This window comes from Tenrec ecaudatus, chromosome 6, assembly GCF_050624435.1.
Source record: "Tenrec ecaudatus isolate mTenEca1 chromosome 6, mTenEca1.hap1, whole genome shotgun sequence".
NCBI classification, from domain to species: Eukaryota; Metazoa; Chordata; class Mammalia; order Afrosoricida; family Tenrecidae; genus Tenrec; species Tenrec ecaudatus.
In genome coordinates this window covers 26,433,958-26,460,431 of record NC_134535.1, presented here as the reverse complement: position 1 = coordinate 26,460,431, position 26,474 = coordinate 26,433,958, and the positions used below count along the sequence as shown (strand labels likewise).

Here is a 26,474-nt window from a genome sequence, read left to right as displayed (position 1 = left end):
TTCTGAACTTAGTCCTCAGGTAAAAGCTTTCCTTTTGATGAAAGCTTTTCCTTTTGTGTACTTCCCTAGCATAATTATTACCTTTCTATGCCTCTCTAAGAAGCCCTGGAGGCATGGTGGGTTAATGTGTTTGGCTGTTAACCACACGGCTAGCAGTTCAAACACACCAGCTGCTCCACAAGAGAAAGACGAGGCTTTCTGGGCCCATAAAAGATTGACAGCCTTGGCAACCTTAGGGAGCAGTTCTGTTCTGACCTATAGGTTGCAGTGGGTTTGGATTTGTTTTTTCATAGACATGTCTATTGTTGGTCTGAAAACTGAGCCCTGGGGCGAGTTCCTTTCCAAGCTGAAGGGTAACTATGGGCCACAGTCTCAGGTTTAACAGTTTTGTTCAGATCAGTCAGAAGATGCTGAATGACAAGACACATGGAGCTACTCTACAGGAACGTCTCGCAGGGAGTGAACAGCTGTTCCACTCCAGTGAGCTATTAACTGTGTCATATTGAAATCCCTATTTTTTTAATGCTAAAATGAATTAAGACTAAATTTGTTTGCTTATTACCTGTTCTCTCGTAAAGCCCTGAGAAGACCAAGGAACCTCCGGACCCGTCTGCGTGGCCTGCGTGACGACGCGGCGGTGTTTCTTCACATCACACTTTCCAGGCGTCCGCAGAACGGAGTCACTGTGAGCACTTTCTTTCCCGTCACTCCCAGTGTTAAGCACCTGAGAATCTGATCAAGCAAATACAAGTGCTCAGATAACCGACTCTCCAATATTTCATCTTCAAAAGTTGTATTGCAGCAAAATTAATTTTTAAATGAGTACATCTCTTACTATTAGGCACATAACAATATGACCCACGTAATATCAACTCCAATTACTGGTAATGGCTGTCCTGAAACAAGTGTTCTGTGTGATAAATATGTAATGGCTGTCAGCTACCCACAAGGAAAAGCAGACATCTGATGCTGTGGATCCTTCAACCATGATAGAACAATGCCAAAAATAAACAACCTACAAAGATAGAATTTAGTGTCCACATTTTAAAAATTCCATTTCGGGGGAAAAAAGAGGACTTGATGCAAAGGGCTTAAGTGGAGAGCAAATGCTTTGAAAATGATGAGGGCAAAGAATGTACAGATGTGCTTTATACAATTGATGTATGTATGGATTGTGATGAGTTGTATGAGCCCCTAATAAAATGTTATAAAAAGGAAAAAAGTGGTAATAGTAACCTATGTACATAATGGATATATGTATGGTTTGTGATAAGAGCTGTAAGAACCCCCAATAAAATGATTTTTTTAAAAATTCCATTTCTTATGAATGTAAAGATAATGTAAGAATAGTGAAAAAGACCTAAAAAATGCAGAGCAAAGTAAGCATGAAGGTGAAGAGAAACTATGTTAATGTAAGATGAAGTAGATGTTAACACCATAATAAAAATGTTAACAGAGACAGAGTACTGAATATTGATCAAGGGGTAACTTATTAGGATGATATCACAATCACAAACATGTGTGACTAACAGACTATCAAAATACATGAAGAAAAAAACAAAGAAATGGAGATATAATCAATAGCTGGAGATTTTCATATCCAACATTCAATTAGGGGTAAAATAAGTAGGCAAGGGTCAACAAGAGACTCAATGAACTTGAACAACACTGTAAACTGACTCAAAATATACTCATCAACTCAACAAAAGGAAACTGACATTCTTGGCTTATATAGAACATTCTTAGTACCCAAGGCCTTGATACAAACCTCTGTAAACTAAAAATGATAGAACCAATACAAAGCATGGGGTCCAAATACAGTGGGATACAATTAGAAATAGAGACCGATCCCTTTGGACGCTGCATCTCCGCTACGCTGAGCAGCGGAGGGAGGAAGCCCTAGCTCGAGCTAGCAAATGAACTCCTTTTGCCGCTAAAAAAAAAGAAAAAAGTCTAGAAGACTCACAAATATGTATAATTTAAATATTCATAAAAGAATCAGTGGGTCTGTGGTAGTTATATAATCTTTTGTCAACTTGAGACTTACGAGTGAGGGGGTGGAGTTTAGCTGGTCAATCAGGTCATAGCTTGATGACGTCATTTAGAGGCCCTAAGGAGAAAAATAGCTCGCTGGAGGTGGGACACTTGTTCACTCCCTGCGAGACTTTCCTGATGACAAGACACATGGAGCTCTGCTAGAGCCCTGGAGCTGGAAGGGTCCGGAGACCCACATCAGCGCTGAGACGCTTACAACGCCACTAGATCCGCAAGACTTTTCACTCACTGGCCTGTCATTTCCCTGCATTCGGCCTCTTTGCAAGCGTTTCATGAGTCTGAAGAGGACTTTATAGATGGGTATCAGGCATATGGTCTGATATCAGACTTATGGACTTGATCTGGACTGGGCTGTTTTCTCAATATTCAATTGCTCTTGTGTATAATGCTCTTTCTTATACACACGAGTCTCCCTGGATTTGTTTCTCTAGTCTACCCTAACACAGGGTCAAAGGAGAAATCAAAAGGAAATTGCAAAATACTTTAAAATGAAAGAAAAGCAAGATACAAAATGAGATGCTGCAGAAGCACTGCTCAGAGGGAAGTCTAGTTATGGATGCCTACATTAAAAAGAGGAGAAATCTCAAATCTATAACCTGATCTCCTACCTAAGGTCCTGGAACTAAAGGAGCTATCTAGAAAAGAGTTTTCTTCATCTGATAAAGGGCATTTACAAAAACCCCACAGCTAATGTCATTAATATTGAGTATTTATGGCATTCTTAACTTCTCCCCTAAGTCAGGAACAAAACAACAATGCCCATCCTCTATACTTTTATTCATTCTTGTACTAGATATACTAGCTAGGCAAGAAAGCAAAAGAGAAGGCACACCAATGGGAAAAGAGTAAGTGAAATTATCATGATAAATGGAGAAATGGTTGAAGTTGTCAAGGATTTCATCTTGCTTGCATCCACAATCAAGGCTCATGGAAGCAGCAGTCAAGAGATCAAAAGATGAGTTACACTGGGTAAATCTGCTGCACAAGACCACTTTAGAGAGCTGAATAGCAATGTAACACCTTATCCTTTGAGCTCCTTTTTGACTCATTTTAAAGTTGTTTCAGTTTTTAATGTTTTGGCTTTCTTTTTCGATTGAGATTTTTCTGTCTTGTCACTGTTGTTATTTTTGTGTGTTTATGTTTTGTATGATTTTCTCTATATGAAATCCAGAATATGTGAATCTATAGAGATTTTAACATTTTCAGAAGAAAATATTCTGAAATTGATTGTGAAGAGGATCGCACAAATCTTAGTATTATTGAACAATTAAATTGTGTGGTATGTTAATTATATGCCAATAAAACTACTTACAAAAAGTCACAACCCAACAGGTTAAATTATTTTTGCCAGGCCACTCAATGGGTAAATAATAGATTTTTAAACAAATGGTGCCGGCAATTGGCTAGTCATAATGAAAGAATGAAGTCAGACCCTTATGTCATGCCATATACGCCTGGAATTTTGGTTCCATATTAAACATGAAATTGTTCTTATACACTAACAATTATTTAAACTTAACTTCAAATTTTGCTCTTTTTAATTCTACAGTTCTTTATTATGATTTTGATTAAGTAATACTTCCCATTTTCAACAATTTTATTTTGCTTTCAAAATAAATTTTAGATTCAAAATTATTTCCCTGAAGAACCCATAAGATATTTCCTCACACTGTCTTCAAGCATTTAGTGTCACGAATGCAAAGTCTGATTCTGACCCTCTGTTTTCTCTAACAGGATACTTTCTGATGGGTATCCCTGCAACTTCAGAAATGTCTCCAGAATGGCTGGGCAAGGGTTGTTATTTTCATTCACTGTCTCGATGAATTTGAACACTTGTTTCCTCCTTCTCACAATATTCTAATATTTATTGCACTGTTTTCATTGCTTTCCTTTAATTCTGTTCTGGGACTTTCTTTAAATAGATGTGGATCTATCATTCATTTCTGTTTTTAACATCCATTTAAATAAATAAATTTATAAATAGTTTCTTCTTTCTTTTCTTGTTTTTAGGCGAATCATCTGTTTAATCTTCTATACTTGTGCTGTACAATATAGTTGCCACTAGTCATATATAAATTTATATAGATATTTAAATTTAGCAAAAAATCAAAGAATTCTGTTCCTGTTACACTAATTACATTTCAAGTGCACAGTAGTCAAATGATTATTGGCTACATAATATTTCCATCATCATCACCACCACAGAAGGTTCTACTGGACATTCTTGTTCAAGATCATCAGTTTAACCTGCACTTCTTTCTATTCTGTTTTTAAGCTGTTTTTATTTACCCACTCAACGAGCATTTTTTTTTTTTTAAACAATGACTAGGTAGGTGACATTGTGTTACAAGATGGGGACAATGCATACGCCATTAAGAAAAAAATCCCTGCCCCTAGGTAACTTATATTCTGGTTAACAAATAAACAAAGAATATAAACAAACAAACAAAGAACCTCACTGCCCTCAAGTCGATCCTGACCATAGCAACCCTACAGGACAAAGCAGACTGCCACTGTGAGTTTCCGAGACAGTAACTCTTTATGACGTGGAAAGCCTGTCTTTCTCCCATGAAGCAGCTGGTGGTTTTGAACTGCTGACCTTGTGGTTAGCAGTCTCATGAGTAACCACTATGCCATCAGGGCTCCTTGAAAGAATACAGTATATCACAAAATGATAAGCACTGTGGAGAACATAAAATGGGGTTAGGAGAAAGGAAGTCGCAGAAGACATGGAAAGGCTAGATATAAACTGTCCCTGGTAAGGGAGATTTTAATTAGAACTTGAGGAAAGAGACGAAGTAAGCCAAATGGACATCTGAGAGTATCATTCTATTGAGTGACAAGCGAGGGAAAAGGCCCCGAGGTGGAGATATGCTTAGTATGCTCGAGGATGCCTAGGAGGACAGGAGTGAACCGGGCAAAGGGAGAGAATATAACCAAACAAATGCAGAGAATTCTAACAAGTTAGGCCACGTAGGGCTTTGTAGGCCAATGCAAGTACTTAGATTTTCACTTGCAGTGAGATGGGAAGGCAGTAGAGAATCTTGAACCAAGTATATCATAGGGGTTATATTTTATAAATACCCTCTTATGGCTGGGTTGGCAATAGGTAATAAGGAAGCAAAGGTAGAAACAGAGATACGCTTAGCGGGGTGGAAACAATTCAAGTGAATGAGCACAGTGGAAGTGTGTCCAATGCTGGAAAGAGGTCAGATTCAGCACAGATTTTGAAGGTAGACTTTGACAGATTTGCCAATGGATTTTAGGTGGTTATTGTTTTTTACTTCAAAGATCAAGTTTTTCATTTTCAAGATTTTTAATGATTGTATTTCATAAGTTTACTTTTGCTTTTTGAGTTCAAAATTGTATCATCTGTGAAGACTGGGTTGTATTTCTTTTAAAAGGTTCCCCTGGCTTTTAGCACCGGCTCTATTTTTTATTTATTACTTTTGTCTCTCATGGAATTGGTTTCCGTAGTAAACATCTTGACATTTTATTTTGGTCACCTATCATGTAAAAGTATTATTTAAGGGATTTTATACTTCCAGAGTTTTACAAAGGGTAAAAATGGTATCCTTTGATTTAAGTTAGGATATATTAACTTAATTTCCAGACTAATTTCTAAATTATGATTCACATACTAGTAACAGCAGGAGATCGGAGAGCTGTTGCTCTTTCTGAAAGTACCAGCAGTCATAGTAACTGCAAGGTTAAGTTCCCGGCAGGAAAGTAGAAATATTGTTGCCTGAAACTGTTGCAGTAGAGTTTTAATTTCTAAAGCAAAAGCAGCAGGAGCAGAAACTGTAGAATACACTGTTCAGTGGTGGGCAGCATCTTCCCCACCCCACTCAATTACCACCAGGACGTGGACACTGGATTTCAAGTCTTGAGTCTGGTGTCTAGGATCTCTCACTGTTCAGAATCCACTCTATCACCTTTTTCTTTTTTAAAACCACCCAGAAGTAATTCATATTTCTACAATATATCCGATTAAATCTTGTTTTAAGTGTGCTCAGAGATAAAAATTATTTTTAAAAAATCTTTCTAAAACAGATATATAAACATTGAGGTTCCAGTGGATAGAAAGGGCCTCGTTGAAGGGAATGCTGAGATAACCCTGGATAGATGGACAAAGTGACACAGAGGATGAACAATCCTAACGAATGCTCGTGACATGGCAGGCAACAATGGGGGTGCAAAAGTACACGGTAATTTCTGCTACAGAGAATAAGCCAGCTTGGAAGAATACAGCAATAGAGTTATATCTGTACAATCAAAAACCCCACTCTCTGGCTAGAGGTTCATACAATGATGACATTTAAATACAATGTCACCCAGTGCTACATTAATCATGTGCTTACATACAAAAGAAACCATAAACTATGAGGGAAAAGATAACAATCAACTCAAAAGCAATTTAAGGACACAATTTCAGGAGCTGCCTGTCTAAACTGTTGTGTTCCCCCCAACATAGACTATACCTCTGATATGAAAAGAGCCGTCATCGCTTCTTTCCACCACCAGGTGCTCAATATGGACAGTTACAGGAACTGGTTCAAGGGACAGCGCACCACTATGGGAACTGTCATCCTACAGGAGAGAGAGAGTATTGGCATGCTGCTCTTCAATAATAACATTAAAGTAAGCATTCTCTTAAACTCTATTTCAGCTGATAATAATTTTGAAGGAGTAAGAAAGAAATCATTGGATGCTTTGGTGTGAAAGCTGTGTTCCATTTAGGCATTTCCTAAGTTGGAAGAAAGCTCTCCTTCGCCACCTAGACCAACACATTTAATTCATTGTAACAACTGCTGCTAAGAGCATGTCCTATAGAGACAATGTGTTCTCAGACATGAGTCAAAGTCCTGATAGGCAAAGCGAACATGCAGAACATGTGAATTCAAAAACATCTGCTAACATACTTTTAAGTTGATTTTTGTGTTCGAAATTTGTATTTTCATCGGTATCACTGTTGCAACAGTTTCATCTTCCAAAAAATGCTGAATATTCATAAGAGTAGACGTTAGAAACTCAGCACTAAAATGTTCTATGTGGCATTGCAGGTATCCATTTTGTTCTGCAAGCAAAGAGTGCATTACTGCACCAGGCCCACTTTCAAATCGCAGAGTGATCTCAGGAGGGGATTTGGAATGAGTTACAGCTTTCTGATCCGAACCTACGAGAAATAAACACACACATTTTAACAGTTTAGCGCAGCTCTATTGTCATTAAGAAGTCATTGTAAATTTGTAAAATGTGAAATACATTCAAAGTCTTAGTATTTCCCCCTAAACTAACTCAAATATTTTACATTACATATACACATATAGTACTAACAACCATAATTTCAATTTTTATAGGTAACTTTCAACTATAATAGTACTAACTTGCCACTATTTTTATATTCTCTATTTTAGTTACAGGAGAAAGTGTACCACGACATGCATACGGTACACATTTCTGATACTTGGGGTGTACATGACTACGTATTTATGAATTTATAACATAATGGAGTAGGATGAGGACACAGGGTCCTCCCCTCCATTTCAGGTGACTCTTAAAGACCGTTCCCAAGCAGCAACAAAGCCTAAAGCTTCACACTTTTCTCGTTAAAACTGTGTCTTTGATAAACAAAAAGGAAATAGAAAACATCTCATTAAAATGCTTTGTTCAGAGAAGACTATAACTGGAGTTACAATAAATAAAATATATTTATGCTTTTTGTTCCAAAAAAAGCATTTGAAGTAGCTTACAAAGGTACACATACTTGAGTTTTAAAACAACTTTTAACAATTTAATAAATTACCCATCAGAAATTGCCGTTGAGTTGATTCTGATTCATAGCAACCCTCTAGTTCCTTGTTTTTCCCTTGCAATGGCCCGTGGGTTTCCACCCCTGATCTCCATGTTAGCGGCCCAACACTTAACTCACAGTGCCACCAGGGCCCCAAATCATCCATAAACTCACTGCCACAAAGTTCATCCTGAGTCCTAGCAACCCGATACGGGGCTTCCAAGGCTGGAAATCCTTACAGGTGTAGCCTCATCCTTCTTCCACGGAGCAGCAAGTGGGTGTGAACATTTTGAGATTAGCAGTTCAGTGCCACCAAGGATACTAAATCATTCAAAAGATATCTCTTTTTAAAACAATGAAAGCTCCTAGTGGAACTGCTCAAGTTTGTGAGTTGACCCTCGGCGTAAATATTTGGTTTAGGCACAAACAGAGGCGACAAGATGCACTGGGGATAATCCTATAAAACAGTGAACAAGCAAGGATAAGATCCGGCTACGGAGGAGAAGGAGACATTGCTGTTGCTGTTAGGTTTCAACTCATAGCGACCTGGCACAACAGAAGGACACTGCCTGCCAGGCCCTGTGCCATGCCCACCACTGTTATGTCGGAGCCCACTGTGAAAGTCACCGTCAATCCATCTTGTCGGGAGTCGTCCACTTTCCCGTTGCCCTTCTACTTTATCAAGTAGGATGTCCTTCTCCAGGGACTGGTCTTTCCTGACAACTTGGCGAAACAGGTGAGACAAAAATCTCGTCATCCTCGCCTCTAAGGGGCCTTACTTTTACCAACGCAGCAGTTCATGGTACTTTTAATATTCTTCCCCAGCACCACAATTCAAATGCATCGCACTGACTCTTCTTTCATCTTCCTTATTCAATTTCCAACTTTCACATGTATATGAGGCAACTGAAAATACCATGGCTTGGATCGTGCACCCATTAGTTTTCAAAGTATCTTCCTTGTTTTTCAACATTGAAAGAGGTCTTGTGCATCAAATTTACCCAATGCAATGTATCCTTTTGTTCTATTTTGACCGAAACTTCCACGAGCACTGAATGTGGATCCAAGCAAGACAAAATCCTTGACAGCTTCAATCTTTTCTCATTTGTGAGGTGTTACCTTCTTCACATTGAGTTGTAATTCATACTGAAGGCTGCAGGTAGGTGGCAAAGTAACTTAAACACATTTATTTAAATGATTGTGCTAAAGGAAGACCACAGTGATATTCCAAGCAGCAGAGGGGTTGAAAACATATCAATTTCCCAACTCACAGATTCTAGGCAGTAAAAACAAACTGAAGTTTTTTTCTGGAAAGACGCATATCTTTACATTAGTGAGGTAGCAAAACTATTTCTCTGGTGGTTTACCTAAAAGAAACCACAAAACAAAATAAAACAAAAAAAATGACTAGCATTAGGTGTGACTGAGAGTGGTCCTTCAGGTCAGGGTGGAACAACCCTAGTGGGTTTCGGAGACTGACTGCAGGGTGGAAAGGCCCATCATCTTTCCCCTGTGGAGCAGGCAGCTGGTGGTTTTACAGCTGACCTGCAGTGAGCATCCCGATGTATCCCACCATACCACCGGGCTCCTGCTATGCTCTCACAAGGCTCTGCTAATGAAATCTGTACCGAAAGGCTATTCGGATTCTCAGGGTAAGAAGAAAGAAAAGGATGTGGATTCTGATATTCTACTTAGGTTAAATGCAAACATATTTGTGGTACCTTAAAGTAAAAAACATGCATTAAGAATAGTGTCCATACATAAATCAATGATTCTGTCCTAGGAGATCGCTACAAGTCAGACTCGATGGCAATGATTTGTTTTTGGTTTTAGGAGAACCTGTGGAATAAATACCTTTGCTACCGCAGTAACAGAAAGATATGTGTCCTTCCAGAAAAAGGTTGTTTGTTTTTTCTTAGGTTCTCTGAATTGTTTTTAAATGTTGATTTCAAGAGCAGAATTAAATTTAGTGATGAGTATTATTAGACTCCTGTGTGCACAAACGGCTCCCGGTTGACGGCTATTGGAAAGGCGGCAGGCCTGGACCCACCCCAGCAGTACTTTACAATGACTGCTGACCTGCCTCTCCAAAGATGAGAGCCCCAAACCCCGACCAACGGGGCACGGCTTTAGTCTGTAAAACAAGGAGTCATCAGGAGAGGAAACTGACTCCAAATTAACAGGTGTGTTTGTTAGTACTACTTATTATCAGTCAAAATAAATAAGCATTAAGAATTATTATGAACTAGTAAGACTTTAAAAAATATTTTAAAACTCATATATTTTTTTTTTAAAGTCAAGAGAAAGGTCCATAACACAGTAACTGTTAGACAATGTTTTCTCTGTATCAAGAAGGAAAAAAAAAGTTAATTTGTAAATTTAATAGAAGCAGCAAACAACTCAGTTAATTTATTTCTCCCTCTCTCTCTCTCGTGAATGCGAAATAGTTTTAAACAAAAAGAGTACTGATTTTGGAGCAAAATACAACAAAAACTTCACTAGTCAAAATTGCTCCCTCCTTTCTCTTATAAAGTGGAATTATTGTATGAAGGTCTTCCTATTAAAGTCGATGCCATCAAGTATATTTGACTATAGCAATCCAACGGGACAGAGAGTGCCTCAATGAACTTCAAAAGCTCTGTGTCAGCGGTTCACAATCTGTGGGTTGCAACCCGGTTGGGGGTTGAATGACTCTTTCACAGGGGTCACCTACGACCATCAGAAAACATTATTTCTGATGGTCTTAGGAACCACGACACCGCTCCTCTCTCTCCAGGTGGTTCCGTCCACATGCAGATATGCCCATATACGATTACCCGGTGTGAAGACAGCATGCTTTAAGACAAAATTTCATTTATTTGTCATTAGATTGATTTATTTGTCAGGGATTGATCAAGGGCAATGTAACTGAGAGGAATTACTGAAACCCAAATGAAGGCTGAGCAAGATAGTGGGACAAGAGGGCAGTATAAGGAAATAGAGGAAAGAAATAGGAGGCAAAGGGCATTTATAGAGGTCTAAATAAAGATCTGTACATATGTAAATATATTTAAATATGATGATGGGGAAATAGATGTACATGCATATATGTATAGGTTTAGTATTAAGGCAGAGTAGTTGGGCATTGGGTCTCCACTCAAGTACTTCCTCAATGTAAGAACACTTTGTTCTATTAAATTGTTGTTCCATTATGCACACCTTCCCAACACAATCACTGAAGACAAAGCAGGTGCATAAGCAAATGTGGTGAAGAAAGCTGATGGTGTTCGGCTATCAAAAAATATACTGTCTGCGGTCATAAAGGTTTGAAGGTAAACAAGTGGCCATCTAGGTCATAAGCAACAAAGCTCACATGGAAGAAGCACACCAGCCTGTGTGATCATGAGGTGTTGAAGAGATCAGGTATCAGGCATCAAGAGCAAAAAATCGTATCATAAATAAGGGGAAGTGCACATTGGGTACCCAAAGCCCATCTGTAGGCAACTGGACATCCCTTATAGAAGGGTCACGGGGAGGAGATGAGCCAGTCAGGGTACACTGTAGCAACAATGAAACATACAATCTTTCTCTAGTTCTTAAATGCTTCCTCCTCACCACTATCATGATCCCAATTCTACCTTACAAATCTGGCTAGACCAGAGGATGTAGACTGGTACAGATAGGAACCGGAAACACAGGGAATCCAGGACAGATGATCCATTCAGGGCCAGTGGTGAGAGAGGTGATACCAGAGGGTGGAGGGAAGGGGGTATAGAAAGGGGGAAACCTATTATAAGGATCTACATATAACTTCCTCCCTGGGGGACCAACAACAGGGAAGTGGGTGATGGGAGACATTGGACAGTGTCAGATATGACAAAATAATAATAATTTATAAATTATCAAGGATTCATGAGGGAAGGGGGAGCAAGGAGGGAGGAAAAAATGAGAAGCTGATACCAAGGATTTAAGTACAAAGTATATGTTTTGAGAATGATGATGGCAACAAATGTACAAATGTGCTTGATATACAAAGGATGTATATATAGATTGTGATAAGTTTTATGAGCCCACAATAAACTGATTAAAAAACAAAGAAAAAGAAATAAATATTTCAAAATATATAAATACATATTATTTTGTGACTAATCACTATGCTTTAATTATGTTCAATTTGTAGCAATGAAAATATATCCTGCATATCAGATATTTACATTATGATTCATAACAGTAGCAAAATGACAGTGATGAAGTAGCAACAAAAATGATTTTTTGGTTGGGGGTCACCACCACATGAGGAACTGTATGAAGGGTCGTGGCATGAGGAAGGCTGAGAATCACTGCTCCAGGTAATCTTTACCCCGGTAATGCTGCTTTGGAACAAATGACATGTTTACCTGCAATCCGCAGGATGTGAGGGGACAGGGCCCTTCTCTAATTGTTGCTGTTAGGTGCCACCGGGTTGGTTGCAACCTCATGCACAACCGAATGAAGCACTGCCCCCCTGCGCAATCCTCACACGCGTTCCTCTGCTGGAGCCATGGGGCACTCACTGTTTCAATCCACCTTCCGAAGGTCTTCCTCTTTTTCACTGCCCTTCTACACTTACCAATGTCATGTTCTATTTATTTCAACATGCTATGTACCACACACGGTACTCTGTATATAGCAAATAAAAATAATATAACTATTTTAATTATATATTATACAATTACATATTTTTTAATTATCTTCAAATGAGTGAAAGCCATCAAGTGGTAACTCCATGTAAGCATTGAAGAGGGGGCAACTTAATGTGTTTTCTTCTTTATACCCTGTCTTCTTACTTAAATCCCTCACTGTACAAGTCCAAGTGCTGATCTCAACATAAAACACTGCAAGAATAGTAAACACACGTTTCCCCACCTCAAACACCATGCTAACATAGAACGTGTTGCCACATAAGTAAGATCAGGGACTACAGAAATTAGCATTTATTCCACTGTGAAGCTAAGCTAAATTTTCTAAGATTCCGTATCAGTCTTTTCACCTAGAAACACGTTCAGATTTCTGAGACCAATAACTCCAAGGATGGGATGATTGGAAGAGTAAAAGACTCTGAACTCACCAACAACATAAACAAAAAGAAATGAAAGTTTAAAAATTTACATATTTCTAATAATTCAATCAAAATGTTATATGACAATAAGACAACCGGCAAAAGGCCACACCACTCCATTATTGTTATTATAATAAATGAAATTGTTCTTGAGTTCAGTTACATCAAAGATAGGACTGATAATGAGTCAAATGTCTAAAACACCAAAAGTTTAAATCATATTCTAGAATCCTGTGTGAAATAGTAGAAATGATATAACAACGCTGGATCTTACCTACTGAACGATGACCAAGGTAATGCCGAACACTGATATTGCCTAACTGGTCTGGTGTCACTTGGTCCACTTGAAGACAGACTTCAGTATCTTCCCCTCGGATGTCAATCTCCCCATTAACACCGGTGATTTTAAACACCACAATTGACATCTATTAATAATTGCATAAATAATATTAGTAATTTAACACCAAGCTTAAAAACTGAAAACAAAAAGAGCCACCATAACCTCTAAAAACAAAATTAAGACAAAACAAACCAAAACAATTCTTTTAACCAACAGAATATGATAGTTACATTATGGTGAAAACCCCATTTCCTTTCTTATTACTCAGACTAGAAGATTCCCCAAGCCCACAGGTTACAAAGATGCATTACGTGACATTTTAGGTGCAAGTTTTCACTAAAAGCTACATACAAAATATTTTCTAAGTCTCCCAGAACAATATTTTACTGAGTAAGCCACTGCCATTGAGTGGATGCCGACTGCTAGGGTTCCTACAGGGCAAAGCAGAACTTCCCCTGGGGGTTTCCAAGACTGTAACTGTTAGTGGGAGTAGAAAACCCCAACTTTCCCCTAAAGAGTGCTGACCTTGCGAATCGCAATGCAGGATGGCTCTAAATAAAATCAGTACATCCTTGTTTTGTACAAAGTTTCTCATTGATGGCAATCCTGATGACCATCAAACTCTATGAAGTGTATTTAAACTGAACTAAATTAAAGGTACAACAATAAGATGGGGTGGAAATAGAAAAGATGGGAGACCCCCCCACCCCAATTATCAATAAAACAAATTTGGAAAATTGCAACGTAGAGGAAAATATTTCAGAAAGAGGGGAAAAAGTACTTCCCAGAGTAGAAGCAGCAAAATGACTCATCCACCATCTAAGTCCATTGACTGCACACATGAATTGAAGGCGCAGAGTGAATACGAATGGACGCTCTCGGAAATGATTACCAGGTCGTCATGGTTTTCCGGAGCACCCGCTGAGTTTGTGCTGATGGCATCGGGAGAGGTCTCACCAAAATGCTGGGTGTCGGCGCTGGCATTCACATTCTCTGCCTGGATTGGGTGGTTCGTAATCGAGTTCTTTTTAAAACCTGAAGTGATACAAAAATAAACTAATAAATTAACGTCTGTTTTATCCATCATCTAATAAGGTCAAGTTTATCTACCCAAAAAAGTACAAATCCTTCAATAAGTTGTTTAAAAAGAGATTAAGTCTAGATAAAGTAGGATTGGGGTTAGCTAGCAAAATAGTGAGAAATTGTTTACCCAAATAAAAATGTTATAGACGTGGACTCAATTGTACATGTAGAGAGAGTGTTTCGTAATGAATGCTTACACCACAATTAAAACAAAAAAGTGTCAGGTCTAAACTTAGGATGAAACCAAACCAAAACCAAACACCACTCAGCACCCCTAAGTCAGTCCTCTCTCCTCCCGACAGCAGAGCTGCCAGGCCAACTTTGCCTCAGCCCTCCTTCCAACTGACCCCGCAGCTTCCCAGAAAAGGCAACATTTATGTGAATGTGGAAAGAAAGCATTCTGGGCACAGGTACTACGTACCTGTAAGTAAACACAGAATTGGCACAGTGTTTACTAAGAGGAAGTCTAGGTACCATAAAGTTCCGTTTCAGGACAGTGAACAAGTGGGAAACAATGCAAGGGAACCTTCTTGATGGAGCTCCCTCATCCAGAGCCTTACTGATGACGTTAAGGATTTAAAACTCAACAGATTCAGAGCAACAAGAAGTTACTGGGATTGGCATAAACAAAATTTCACTATTCATGTTTCTTGTAACATTAAAATTTTTTTAAAAACACAAAGGGTCTGCTACCAATAAAACTCAATCCACTGTCATAAGAGAAAAGCTTAGTTCAGAAAAACAAAGAATATATAGTTATAGAGTCCTTAAATGTTACTACATAGCCCAAGGTCAGATGCAGGGCAACAGGCAATATTCCTGACAGCATCTACTGCGAGAACCTACCCTGACACACTCACTCGGAACACAGATCAAAATTTATGAACGAAGAGAGTAGTGATACCACTGCAATACCTGCAGAACAGTGCGAGCAATCTAAACCTGCAACTACATTAACAGGCTGGTCACCCTTCAAATAAAATGTAATCCTATTTGCCTCTTATCTTCTAGGTCCCTTTGTGGAAAAGTACTCTCTGACGATGGCCCAGCTTTTATCCACAATGTCCCTGATCGGAGTGTGTCTAAGACTTTCTAAGTTATTCTGAGTGGTCTGGACTGGGGAGATGGCTCTTCTGAACAAAATGCTTCTGATATAGTTCCATCATTTCAAGGGCAGTGAATTCCTTAATGTAGCTCTTCCTCTGTAACTCCCACCAAACGTCCTTTTCCCGCCCGGGTCTGGGAAAGAAGGTGTGTGTGGGGGAAACACAGATCGGATCCACCTGGGAGTAACTGTTACTTGTGATTGCCCTCCTGCTGAGTACAAAGTGAGCCCTCTGAGAAGCAGGAGGAGGGGATCTCACTACTAAGAACCAGGAGTGGAGCATGTCCTGAGAGCCCTGCACAATGAACTTCTTTGATCCAGAGGACGGCTCTGACTTGAGGAGTGGCAGAGGAGCAGCAACAGCAGCAGCAGAACCAGGTGTCAGAGCATGAGTCAGTGATGGCTTTCCAGCCTAGAGAGAGCACGGAAAGCTAAGTGCTTTGGGGTAGGAGGCTTGTGGAGTGGGGTGCCTTTCGGTACTTAACCAAGGGAGCTGTGCTTGCTGACCCATAGAGCAGACTGCCTTGGGTTGAGATTTACTTCTGTAGGGTGCCTTCGGGTGCCTAATCCAGAAACCTGAGTTCACTGACAGCTGAGGGGTTTCAGGTTGAGGCTTACAGAGGAGTGGTATGCCCTTTGGGCATTTATTAGCAGCTCTGATGGAACTCTGTAACATGTACTTACTGAACAACTTTATCCTGAGCATTCTCACTTGAATTGTAACCTGTTAACTTTCATAATAAACTTCCTAATCTTAAGCATTGTCTGTGAGTTCTGTGTGGTCATTGCAATAAATTACAGAACCTACAGGGACAAGTAGAGTATTAGGGGAGATAGACAAAAATAGTCTTACAGAAGAACACCATCATACATAATTCCCAAGGCAGCAGCAGCTAAGAAAGCAAATGGTGTTTTGCACGAGACAAGTGTGCTGCAAAAGATTCTTGCCTCTTTATATATTAAACAGAAAAGACAGAACTAAAGTGTGCCCGATCTCCCAAATATTCATCTCTAGTTCCATGACAGAAATTTGTACTCTGGCTTTTTAAATATTGAATGGTGAACTTTTCTTACTTTCTTTGTATCTGTACACTATTTTCTCCTTGATGTTCCATTTATATATTTTGCTGTTTCTGTTGGGTTTCTAAGTTTGTGAGGCACAGAGACACTAAGTGAGGGGATATGGCCAGGGGGAAGGACGGGGGACTGATGGTGATGCTGTGATGATGTAAATATAACTCTTTTAAAAAGCAATTTAACTGTGGAAGTATATGATGTGTGAATATTACATCAAGAAAGCTTTTTTTTTCAAGAGAAAGAAACCACATTTGACCAATGGTCAGCGCATGGAGGGAGCCTTGTTGCTGAGGGGCACTGTGTTTGTGTTAATGGAGGTGGAATAAGTTGGAAAAGGATACCAGTAACGGTTGAACATGAGGAGTACAGTCAGTGGCAATGAATTATATGGACATGCAGAAATTGATGAACTGGATAATTTTGTCGTGTATATTTTTGCCACACCTGAATAAAAACTACATGAATAGCAATGAGTACAAGGAAGAAGAAAAAGTTCTAGAACTGATTGTAGTGACGATTGTACAACTCTTCCTGATGCGACTGAATTATTGGATTGTGTGACATGTGGGTGAAGTGCCAATGAAATTGTTCAAAATAAAAAAAGCAATAACCTAAAAGCGAAACAAAAAAGTGCGCCTAATTCAAACCAGAGTATTCTTCTTAATCGCTTCAACATGAGCCTGTGAAAGCTGGAAAACAAATAAGAATTGATGCCAAAGAAGAATTGGTGCCTTTGAACTCTGATGCTGGTGAAGCGTTCTGAATATTGAAAAACAAACCTATCTTGGAAGAGGTGTGGCCAGAATGTTAATGGAAGCAAAGACTGCAAGACTTTATCTCAGGTGCTTACTCGATTCGCAGCGAGATGGACTGCACAGCAGCTGCAACGGTGGGCTGAAAGACAGCAGTGACTGAACATGACCCAGGACTGACAGTGCTCTGTTCTAGCGTCACTGAGTCAGAATCAAACCGATGGTCCCAAAAACCACAACAACAATTAAATGCAGAGCTAAGAGTCTGAATGACTGTGTAAGAAGAGGCAATTCTCATGTTTAACGAGGAAATGACACAACCATTCGGAGGTTGGCTGTACTCCTCATGGTATAATACATATATACGTGCTTGGATGTGTAAAGTATTCTTATGATTTAATGCTTCTTGAATATTAATCAAAACACTTAAACATCACTTTTGTCAAGACCTGTATACATGACACGACAGCCTCAACTGCATTGATTTACCTTTTTCCAAAAATAAATGGATATCACTTCCCTCACTCTCTACCATCTGCTCTCCCAGGATCATGCTGTCCAGGGAGATGGTGTCCAACGAGCTTTGTGAGGGGCTTCTTGTCACGTGCCTGTAAGAAACACCGCGGGGAGTCACATTGGGGGGGCAACGTTCCTTAGACTTTCCACTGTTAACAAACAAAATGATTAGAAAAACTTTACCCAAAAGGGCACGAATTTTAATTTTAAAATCGCGCTAAGAAAATTAAAGTATTTCTATACTACCTACAAGTTTTAATGTAATATGAGGAGGCCTGGAAAACTGAAATTCCATTATCTTTCAATTCCATTTTCCACCAATTTTGTAAGCCACCCCGACTTACATTGAAAAAAGTATAGGTTCATGAAAACAAAAAGTATTGGTTCATGAATAATGAAACACCAATCAGCTCAAACAAAAGAAGGCAAAGGATTTGAATAGACATCTGTCCAAAGAAGGCACAAAAACAGCACATGCAAACATGTTCCAAGTCCCTAGAGCGATGCATTTATATAAAAACCCTGATGGAATCCCAAGCCACTGCCAATAGGATAACTACTACTACAAAAAACGGGAAGTGACCGGTGTTGGCTAGGATTGGAGCAATGGGATCCTTTCCGTTTTGCTGGTGGGAATGCGAATGGTGCAGCCATTATGGAAGTCAAAAAGCCAAACATAAGAATCATCCTACTGTGTAGAAGTCCCCCACCTTGCCTACACCATACACTATCAACTAATGATATGTGCTATTGGTAATCTTAGGTACAGACTGGCGGACTTATTTGTACATCGCTATTAACTGAAGCATTATTCAGTCAAAAGGTGGAAGAAAACAAGTCAAGTGTCCAACAATAGCTGAATGGATAAAACACAATATATCCCTACAATAGAATATTATAAAGAATAGAAAAAGTATGTGTGGCGGGGGGAGGAGGGCCTGAAACAAAACCGAAACCACACACACATATACATACACAACAAAACAAAGTAGAACACATTCCACAAGATGTTGTTACCTTACTGATGGCTGTGACGTCAGTGTTCTGACCGTGGAGACGTCGTCTTTCCTGATTTCTGGGTTGTCACTGAGTGAAGCTGTTTCTGGAACAGGCTCTTCAGCTCTAGCTAGGAGCTCATTCTCTTTACCTGAACTTGAAATTACACTTGGGTTTCCACCACTATCAAATGACAATATACTTGAATCTTCTCTGTAGCCTAAGACCCGGCTTGAATCTGTCGAAGATACATCCTTTCTGTCACTGATCTCTGGTCCGATTTCTCCGGAGCTGCCTTTGTAAACAATGCCGCCACTTTCATCTTCACATATTTTCCCTAACGTTTTATCTGATAAATAGTCTGTGAAAGAAATTCCCTTTTGCAGATTTGTATCACTAGCTGACTTAAAAAGCAAAGGATCCTTCAAAGGGACATGGCTAAGGTCAACACTCAGAGATCTGCTGTCTGCCATAGGATTAACAGTCACACTTCTAATTTGGTTTATACCACTATTGGCTTGTTTTCTTTTGGAAGACAGAATCTCTCCATTTTCTGGCGGCAAATAATTAGAAACCACTGGGCTCACTCTTTCAGAAACAGGGGACTTCAGAGTACTGGCCTGACACACTGGGTGGAGCAAAAGAGCCACTTCGGCACTTTTTAGTAAAATGCCGATGCAGATTGACATCTGGCTGGCAGGACTGCCCATCACAGCTGCTACGTCTTTCTTCACATTCTCTGAAAGCAGAAGAAGCGACTCATGCAGGAGAAGCAGGAGCAGGTACTGGTGGTGACTGAGTTGCATGCTGACGTGCTTATGAATGTGAACCAGCACATGAAGGTCTGCATCGGATGAGGAGGAGAGTCTGGAAGCTGGATCGGACGAGGAGGGTCTCTGCTCGCCATTGGCCACAGGCTCAGCCTCTGTGCTGTAATACTCCTTCAAGAGCTTTGTCCGCCTCCAGCGGCTAGCCAGATCACTAGATTCACTTTGCGACGAGTTTAAGGATACCCGGTTACAGCTTTGTAGCTCTTTTTGTGACTCTGCGTACCTTGTCGGTTGACAAATCCAGATGGAGAGAGGGAAAGCATCCACAAAGCTGACTGGCCGTCCTTTCCCACTTTTCGCCCCTTCATAGTCTATCCAGAATTGAGGAAAATACACAACCCAAACATCGGTGGCAGCAGAAGTTTTTAGAATGTACTTGTTCAACTTGGGGGAAATATTCCCTTTATAAACATCATGCATTTTGGTATCTTGTTCATGAGCATGTCTCTGGAAGATTGGATGCAGAAGATTAAAACTGTCACAGGTTTTGGGAAAGCTCGTATATGTTTTACTGAAAAAATCACACTCTTTGAAATCTTGAAAGAGAGCTTCTAGATCAGAGTGCCGGCAGTTTGGACAATGCCTTGTATTTGTGGCAATCATTTCAGAACTCTGAATAGAAACTGCACGCGGTTGATCTTGGTGAATTTCAGGTTTCATTTCAGAAGGAATGACAAACTAGAAAGAGGAGGAAAAAAATCTAGTCCACTTTACAAATCCATACATACTGAAGAGAAAGCCATCACGAACATAATTGACCTCAGGAACATAATTCATCTCAGATGTACTATTTCTTAACAGTTCCTCCTAAAATACTAATTTCTTATTAGATATGAAACAACAGATTACAGATAAAAAGAATAAAGATGAATCAAATCATCATGTATTAATGTATATTGTACTTTGAGCACATATTCTTAAGTCACGTGCCAAGTTTGGAAAAATGAGTATTTTTTTAATAATGCATTTAAATCTAAGAGATTTGGGGGAATAAATGGATGAAAGACTGATATGAGTGAATAGCTGTGAAGAGAATCATTTTTCTGGTAGAAGAAAATATAAATATATAGATCAAACCATTTCTTAAAATAATACTCAAAGAGTAATTAAATACACACCTCAAAAATTCTTAGCAAATAAATTTAAGTGACTAGTTTTAGAACTGCTCACACTCTCATAAAGTTATAGATGATAAAATTATATTTTAATCTGTAAATAATTGGCATAAAGTGTCCCTTTATTAGTTTTAGAACAGCTCACAAGATTATGAAATTATCTTAATCTATAAATATCATGTTATACAATATGTCCCTTTACAATAAATATTATAAAATCTTTGAGAAAATCTTTAAAAACATGCCTGTGATACAAAGTGTTAGGAATTTTTAACTTCATTTTACAGAGAAGAAATTAAAGGCATGCATATGAACTGGAAACGGACCCAGTCATGTCCTATTTCCTACAGGATACTCTGCCGTGGAGCTGATGACCACTTATGGTGATTCGATAGGACAGGGTAGAACTGCCCTGGTGAACTTCAGAGACACAGCTTTCTACAGGAGCAGAGACTCCTGTCTTTCTACTAAGGAGCAACTGGTGGTTCTACATTGCTGACCTTGAAGTTGGCCGCCCAACGTGTAACCACTACACCACCAAACTATACCAGCTCCGTATTTTTAATTTCCTTTCTTTAAAGCTTTTACATGATGAACTTTCTGTTATCATTGGATACTAATAACCACACACATGTGAAACAAATAGAACCTGAAGTTTAAAAGCTTAGCCACATTACTTATCTTCTTTGAAAAAAATTTCATCAGCTCTGCTAAGTAGAGAAAACGTCTCATCTGCGTTTTACTTAAAAAAAAAGTTGGTCAGTGAAAAATATACAAGTAACGTTAGTGAAAGAAAAAACTAAAGTAAAACTAAAATAAAAAAATTTAAGTAGGAAACTAGAAGTTTCTACAAACGGGAATTAAAATTAAACTGTAATGGAATACCAAATTTAAGACAAAATGAAGCTGATTTTTATTTGGATTCCTAGATTAAATTATACTGTAAATGTCAAATTCAGTTGCATTAAAATCGTTTTGTTTTCAGCTATTTGTTTATATGGTACCTTTAGCATTAAGCCATCAACTCGAATATCAACATGCTCATCAGATTTTGAATTGTCATTCAACTTGTACACAGCCATAAACTGATTCAGGCTCTGTTTTAAGTCCAACAGAAATTGATTTAACCACAGAATGCTTCTCTCATCCACAGTAAGCTGTAGGGCATTCAGCTGGCTATAGAGATTTGGAGATGGAACTGCGAAAATATTAAAAATAAATAGATAATGAAAAAACAATCACAAAGCTCTACAATCGCCTTGAAAACAAAAAGGATAGTTTAAGACAGATTTTACTCTTTCTTAAAAAAATAAACCAGATACAAGGTTAATTAAGTCTAAATTTTGCAACAAAATTACAGAAACTTTAATTCAACGAAAATATACAAATGTTAAACTTTTGTTTCTCCACATATCCTCCACCTAGACCTATACACTTCTGAAGGTGATGCTGCCTCTCTGATTTACGTCATTTCAGTATCATTAAGATACCCATCTCGTGTTAATTTGAAAGGTTAAGTTTGGGAAACAAAAAGAAATGGGAAAGAGCAAACTCGGGGATGTAGAACGGAAGGGGTCAAGTTTCCCAAATACATTCTATAGGACAACCTTTGGTACCTTTGAAGAAGGAGCAGGTGCATGAGCATGTTACATACCTGGTTACGATGGGGGGAAATTCCCTCTGTATAATGCTCCTGGTCTTTTCATCACCAATGTATTTCTAAATTTTCTTAAAACTGTTTCCTAATAAGCCCCCATGATTACCCTGTGTTCTTTGAGAAAATCTATGAAGATCACTCCTATGGAGCCTCAATGCATTTAAGCTGACCTCATTGCTCTGAATTTCATGGCCCAGTAGCTCTCCTGAGAAGCTATCGTTTTAACTAGTCCATGCTGGCAGGGGAATTTCTATACTATTGAGTTGTTGAGGTTTTAATTTTTAAAAGGGAATTATTCAGTAACTCAAAATAACAAGATGTCTAGCAAACAGACTACAAAAGTAGCTCAATACCTAAGCTGCATTACACGTAACACCTATTAATTACAATGAAACAAACCACACTATTTTACAATTTCCAACATCATTTTAACATCAGCCTTCCATCTACCACCAATCACCCTGTTTACTGCTGCAGTATGAATCGTCCTTATAGCCTTAAACTCACACGAATGAATACTTGTAGGATGGAGCCAATTGACAGAAGGCCTTGAAAGGCACTCCAAGATTAGGATAACCCAGGAGACGATGGCGCCTAATCACGCTTCACATCTGGAATGGAATTTATTCCATTTGGCTAGATTTTGAGTCAAGCAATAGATACATCTATTAAGGGAACTGTAACAGTAGTGAGGTGTACACATCTTAGAATAATCAGCCATGTGAGAGATCACAGGGGCAGCCCTGGCCCAAGGACAAAGTGCAGAGGGCTTAGGAGGAAAGCAGGCGTGGAGGTGGAAAACACAGGAAGATGGTGTGATGTGTGGCGTTGCATTGAAAGGGTAGCAGCAAATGAGATGAAGCAAAATGTGTATGAATTGTTTGATGAAAAATGAATGATCTGCTCTGTAAACCTTTACCGAATTGACAACAAGAAGTAAAGGGGGGGAGGGGGAAGGTTACTTGTAGGGGATCGCTTGAGACAAACCTGTGCATAAGCAAATGGGTGAAGAAAGCTGATGGAGCCCAGCTATCAAAAGATATAGCATCTGTGGTCTTAAAGGCTTGAAGGTAAACAAGTGGCCATCTAGCTCAGAAGCAACAAAGCCCAGAGGGAAGAAGCACACCAGCCTGTGTGATCACGAGGTGTTGAAGGGATCAGGTAGCAAACACCAAAGAACAAAAATCATCATTGTGTGCGCACCTTCCCAATATAAACGCCGAAGACAAATGTGTGCATAACTAAGTGTGGTGAAGAAGGCTGATGGTACCCAGCTATCAGGTAAACAAGCGGCCATCTAGCCCAGAAGCAACAAAGCCCACATGGAAGAAGCGCACCAGCCTGTGTGATCACGAGGGGTCGAAGGTACCAGATATCAAAGAACAAAAAAATCATATCATCATGAATGAGGGGGAGTGCGAGATGGGGAACTAATGCCCATCTGTAGACAACTGGACATTCCTTGCAGAAGGGTAGTGGGGAGGATAGGAGTCACTCAGGTTGCAGTGTAGCATCGATGAAACACACAACTTTCCTCTAATTCTTAAATGCTTCCCCTCTCCCCCCACAATCAACTATCATGATCCCAATTCTACCCTGCAAACCTGGTTAGAACAGAGGATGTACAGTGGTGCAGATAGGAACTGGAAACTCAGGGAATCAGCACAGATGAACCTCTCAGGACCAGTGGTGAGAGAGGTGATACTTGGAGGGCGGAGGGAAGGGGGGTTAGAAAGGGGGAACTGATTGCAGGGATCTACATATAACCTCCTCCCTGAGAGATGGACAACAGAAAAGTGGATGAAGGGAGACATCGGGCAGTGTAAGATATGATAAAGTAATGATAATTTATAAATTATCAAGGGTTCATGAGGGAAGGGGGAAGCAGGGATGAAGGGGAAAATATAAAAAATGAAGAGCTGATTCCAAGAGCCCAAGCAGAAAGCAAATGTTTTGAGAATGATGAGGGCAATGAATGTACAAGTGTGCTTTACACAATTGACTGACGTGTGTATGGATTGTGATGAGTTGTATAAGGCCCCCAATAAAACGATTAAAAAAACAACAAAGGAAGCCATGTCATATTCTACTTTTCTCACATACATACTTAAACAGACTTAGGTCACTTAATTTTATCTACAACATAAAGGCATAATTCCTTCAAGGGTCCAAAAACTATAGGGTGGAGAAGTACTAGAATTTATTTCAGAGGACTCACTAATTCCAGACTGTTAACAAATGTATGTATAAATATCTTGTATATGTGTGTATGTAAACATTCATACCTTTTCTATGTATATGTGTAATGCTAACACTAAAATGCTAATCTGGAGTTGAATATGAAATACAAAGATAACAGTGAGGGACTATGGACTTTTTCCACATTTATAAAACTCATCAACTTGGCAAGCACAAAAAATTCTCAGTAGGTAGTGGACAAAAATGAAGAAAGTAGGAAATTCACTCACTTGGAAAGTCCTTCCCGTCTGGATAATAATATTCTGTGAACTCTATATAGACGGCAGACATTTCTTGTGGAAGATACAGGGATTTTTTATTGCAGGAAATCATACTTTTAGGGGAAGAACGACACTGGTCTGCTGTAGAGACCTGAAAAAGGAAATGTATTTGAGGAAGTCACACGGACTGAAGGCTTTTCCAAAGAAGGTATGCAATGTGGGAAGGACTGGAAACTCATTTATAACTACTTACAATAATGCCTTCATGACTATTTTCCAATACAAACTTTACTATACGTTTTACCTCACAGCAAATTATTTTTAAATCATACCCGCCGACTAACCGAGAAACTTTGTCACTTGTGCAATAATCTTTGAACAGTAATCTTTGCAAATTTATTATTTGAGCCTTAAAATAACAGAAGTGAAAATAGTTTCGTTTATACTTTTCCACGAGCTGAGTTGGTAAGCACAAGGTTGGGTGTTGGAATCACCCAGCCGCTCTGTAGGAGAAAGTAGAGGCTTCTGTTCCTGTACAGCTGATCGTCTTAGAAACCCAAACGGGCTGTTTTACTATGTCCTATACCGGTATCTGTAAGTCCAAACTGACTCGATGAAGGTGGGCATGCACCTACCCACTCCAAAGTTATTTTACTATAATATGCTCTCTTATAAATATGGGATTATAATTTATATCATATTTATGATATGCATCTATATATAAAATTATTAGAATAGGGAGTTAATATTGCCATTTTTCAGATAAAAAATAGGCTCAAGTGGTTAAGTGACTTGTTGAAGATAATATACATAAGTCCTCAAGGGCAGCATGTCTCTCCAATATGCTCTACATTAATTTCTTACCATAATTTCTCTATTACTATTAAAAATAATAAAGCTATAGATATTTCTGTCAAAGAGTTTACTCTGTTATTTTTGACAAAAGATGGCCAGAATTAAGGTCCTTGATACATTTTTAAACTCTCCCTCTAAAACAGCTTAATTTATAATTATATCGACATATGACTCCTGATGGCACAGTTGTTGGTTATGCACTGGGCAACTAATATCAAGGTCAATAGTTCGAAACCACTAGCTGCTCCTCTGGAGAAAGAGGGGCTTCCTACTCTGGTAAAGAGTTATAGGTAGTGAGGTTGTTTATCAAAATATACATATGAATTTATCCAATTAGTATTTAACCAATATGATTTTAGTGGTTTATGCTACTTTACAAGACCCAAGGCTGTATCTCAATATTAAGTTTTGTTTTTCTGTTTTTCAGTCCTTCATTTAATAAGCATTTATGTATATTTCTCACATAAAATGAAATATTTTTCCAATGGCTTATTAAGGAGTAACCCCCCAAAACCCAGAATTTTGTCATCCCACCCCCACCCCAAATCTATGTATTTAAACATTTTTACAGAACAACCTTATCACCCTCAAAGTACTCTTCATTACACTTAATACATTTGTCAAATCTGCTATTCCATTTTTGGAAACATTTTTCAAACTCATCTGTTTGAATGGCTAGCTCAATCATTTCAAAATTCAATCATTTCAAAACCACAGATGTACTAAAATTGTAAATATATGAAACACAGTGTGCTAGATATTC

At 38.9% G+C, this 26,474-nt stretch overlaps 1 protein-coding gene across 1 annotated transcript in view; it reads right to left on the bottom strand.

The window, feature by feature from the left end:
- BLTP3B (bridge-like lipid transfer protein family member 3B) overlaps positions 1-26,474 on the bottom strand; it is a 97,378-nt gene that overhangs the window by 6,534 nt on the left and 64,370 nt on the right. The window contains exons 12-20 of the mRNA XM_075551113.1: positions 24,866-25,007; positions 21,745-21,938; positions 18,817-20,303; positions 17,773-17,891; positions 14,159-14,301; positions 13,201-13,351; positions 6,978-7,231; positions 6,537-6,645; positions 563-732 (exon numbers count right to left, since the gene is read on the bottom strand). Coding sequence (XP_075407228.1) covers positions 563-732; positions 6,537-6,645; positions 6,978-7,231; positions 13,201-13,351; positions 14,159-14,301; positions 17,773-17,891; positions 18,817-20,303; positions 21,745-21,938; positions 24,866-25,007 — 2,769 coding nt within the window. The remainder of the gene's footprint in view (positions 1-562; positions 733-6,536; positions 6,646-6,977; positions 7,232-13,200; positions 13,352-14,158; positions 14,302-17,772; positions 17,892-18,816; positions 20,304-21,744; positions 21,939-24,865; positions 25,008-26,474) is intronic.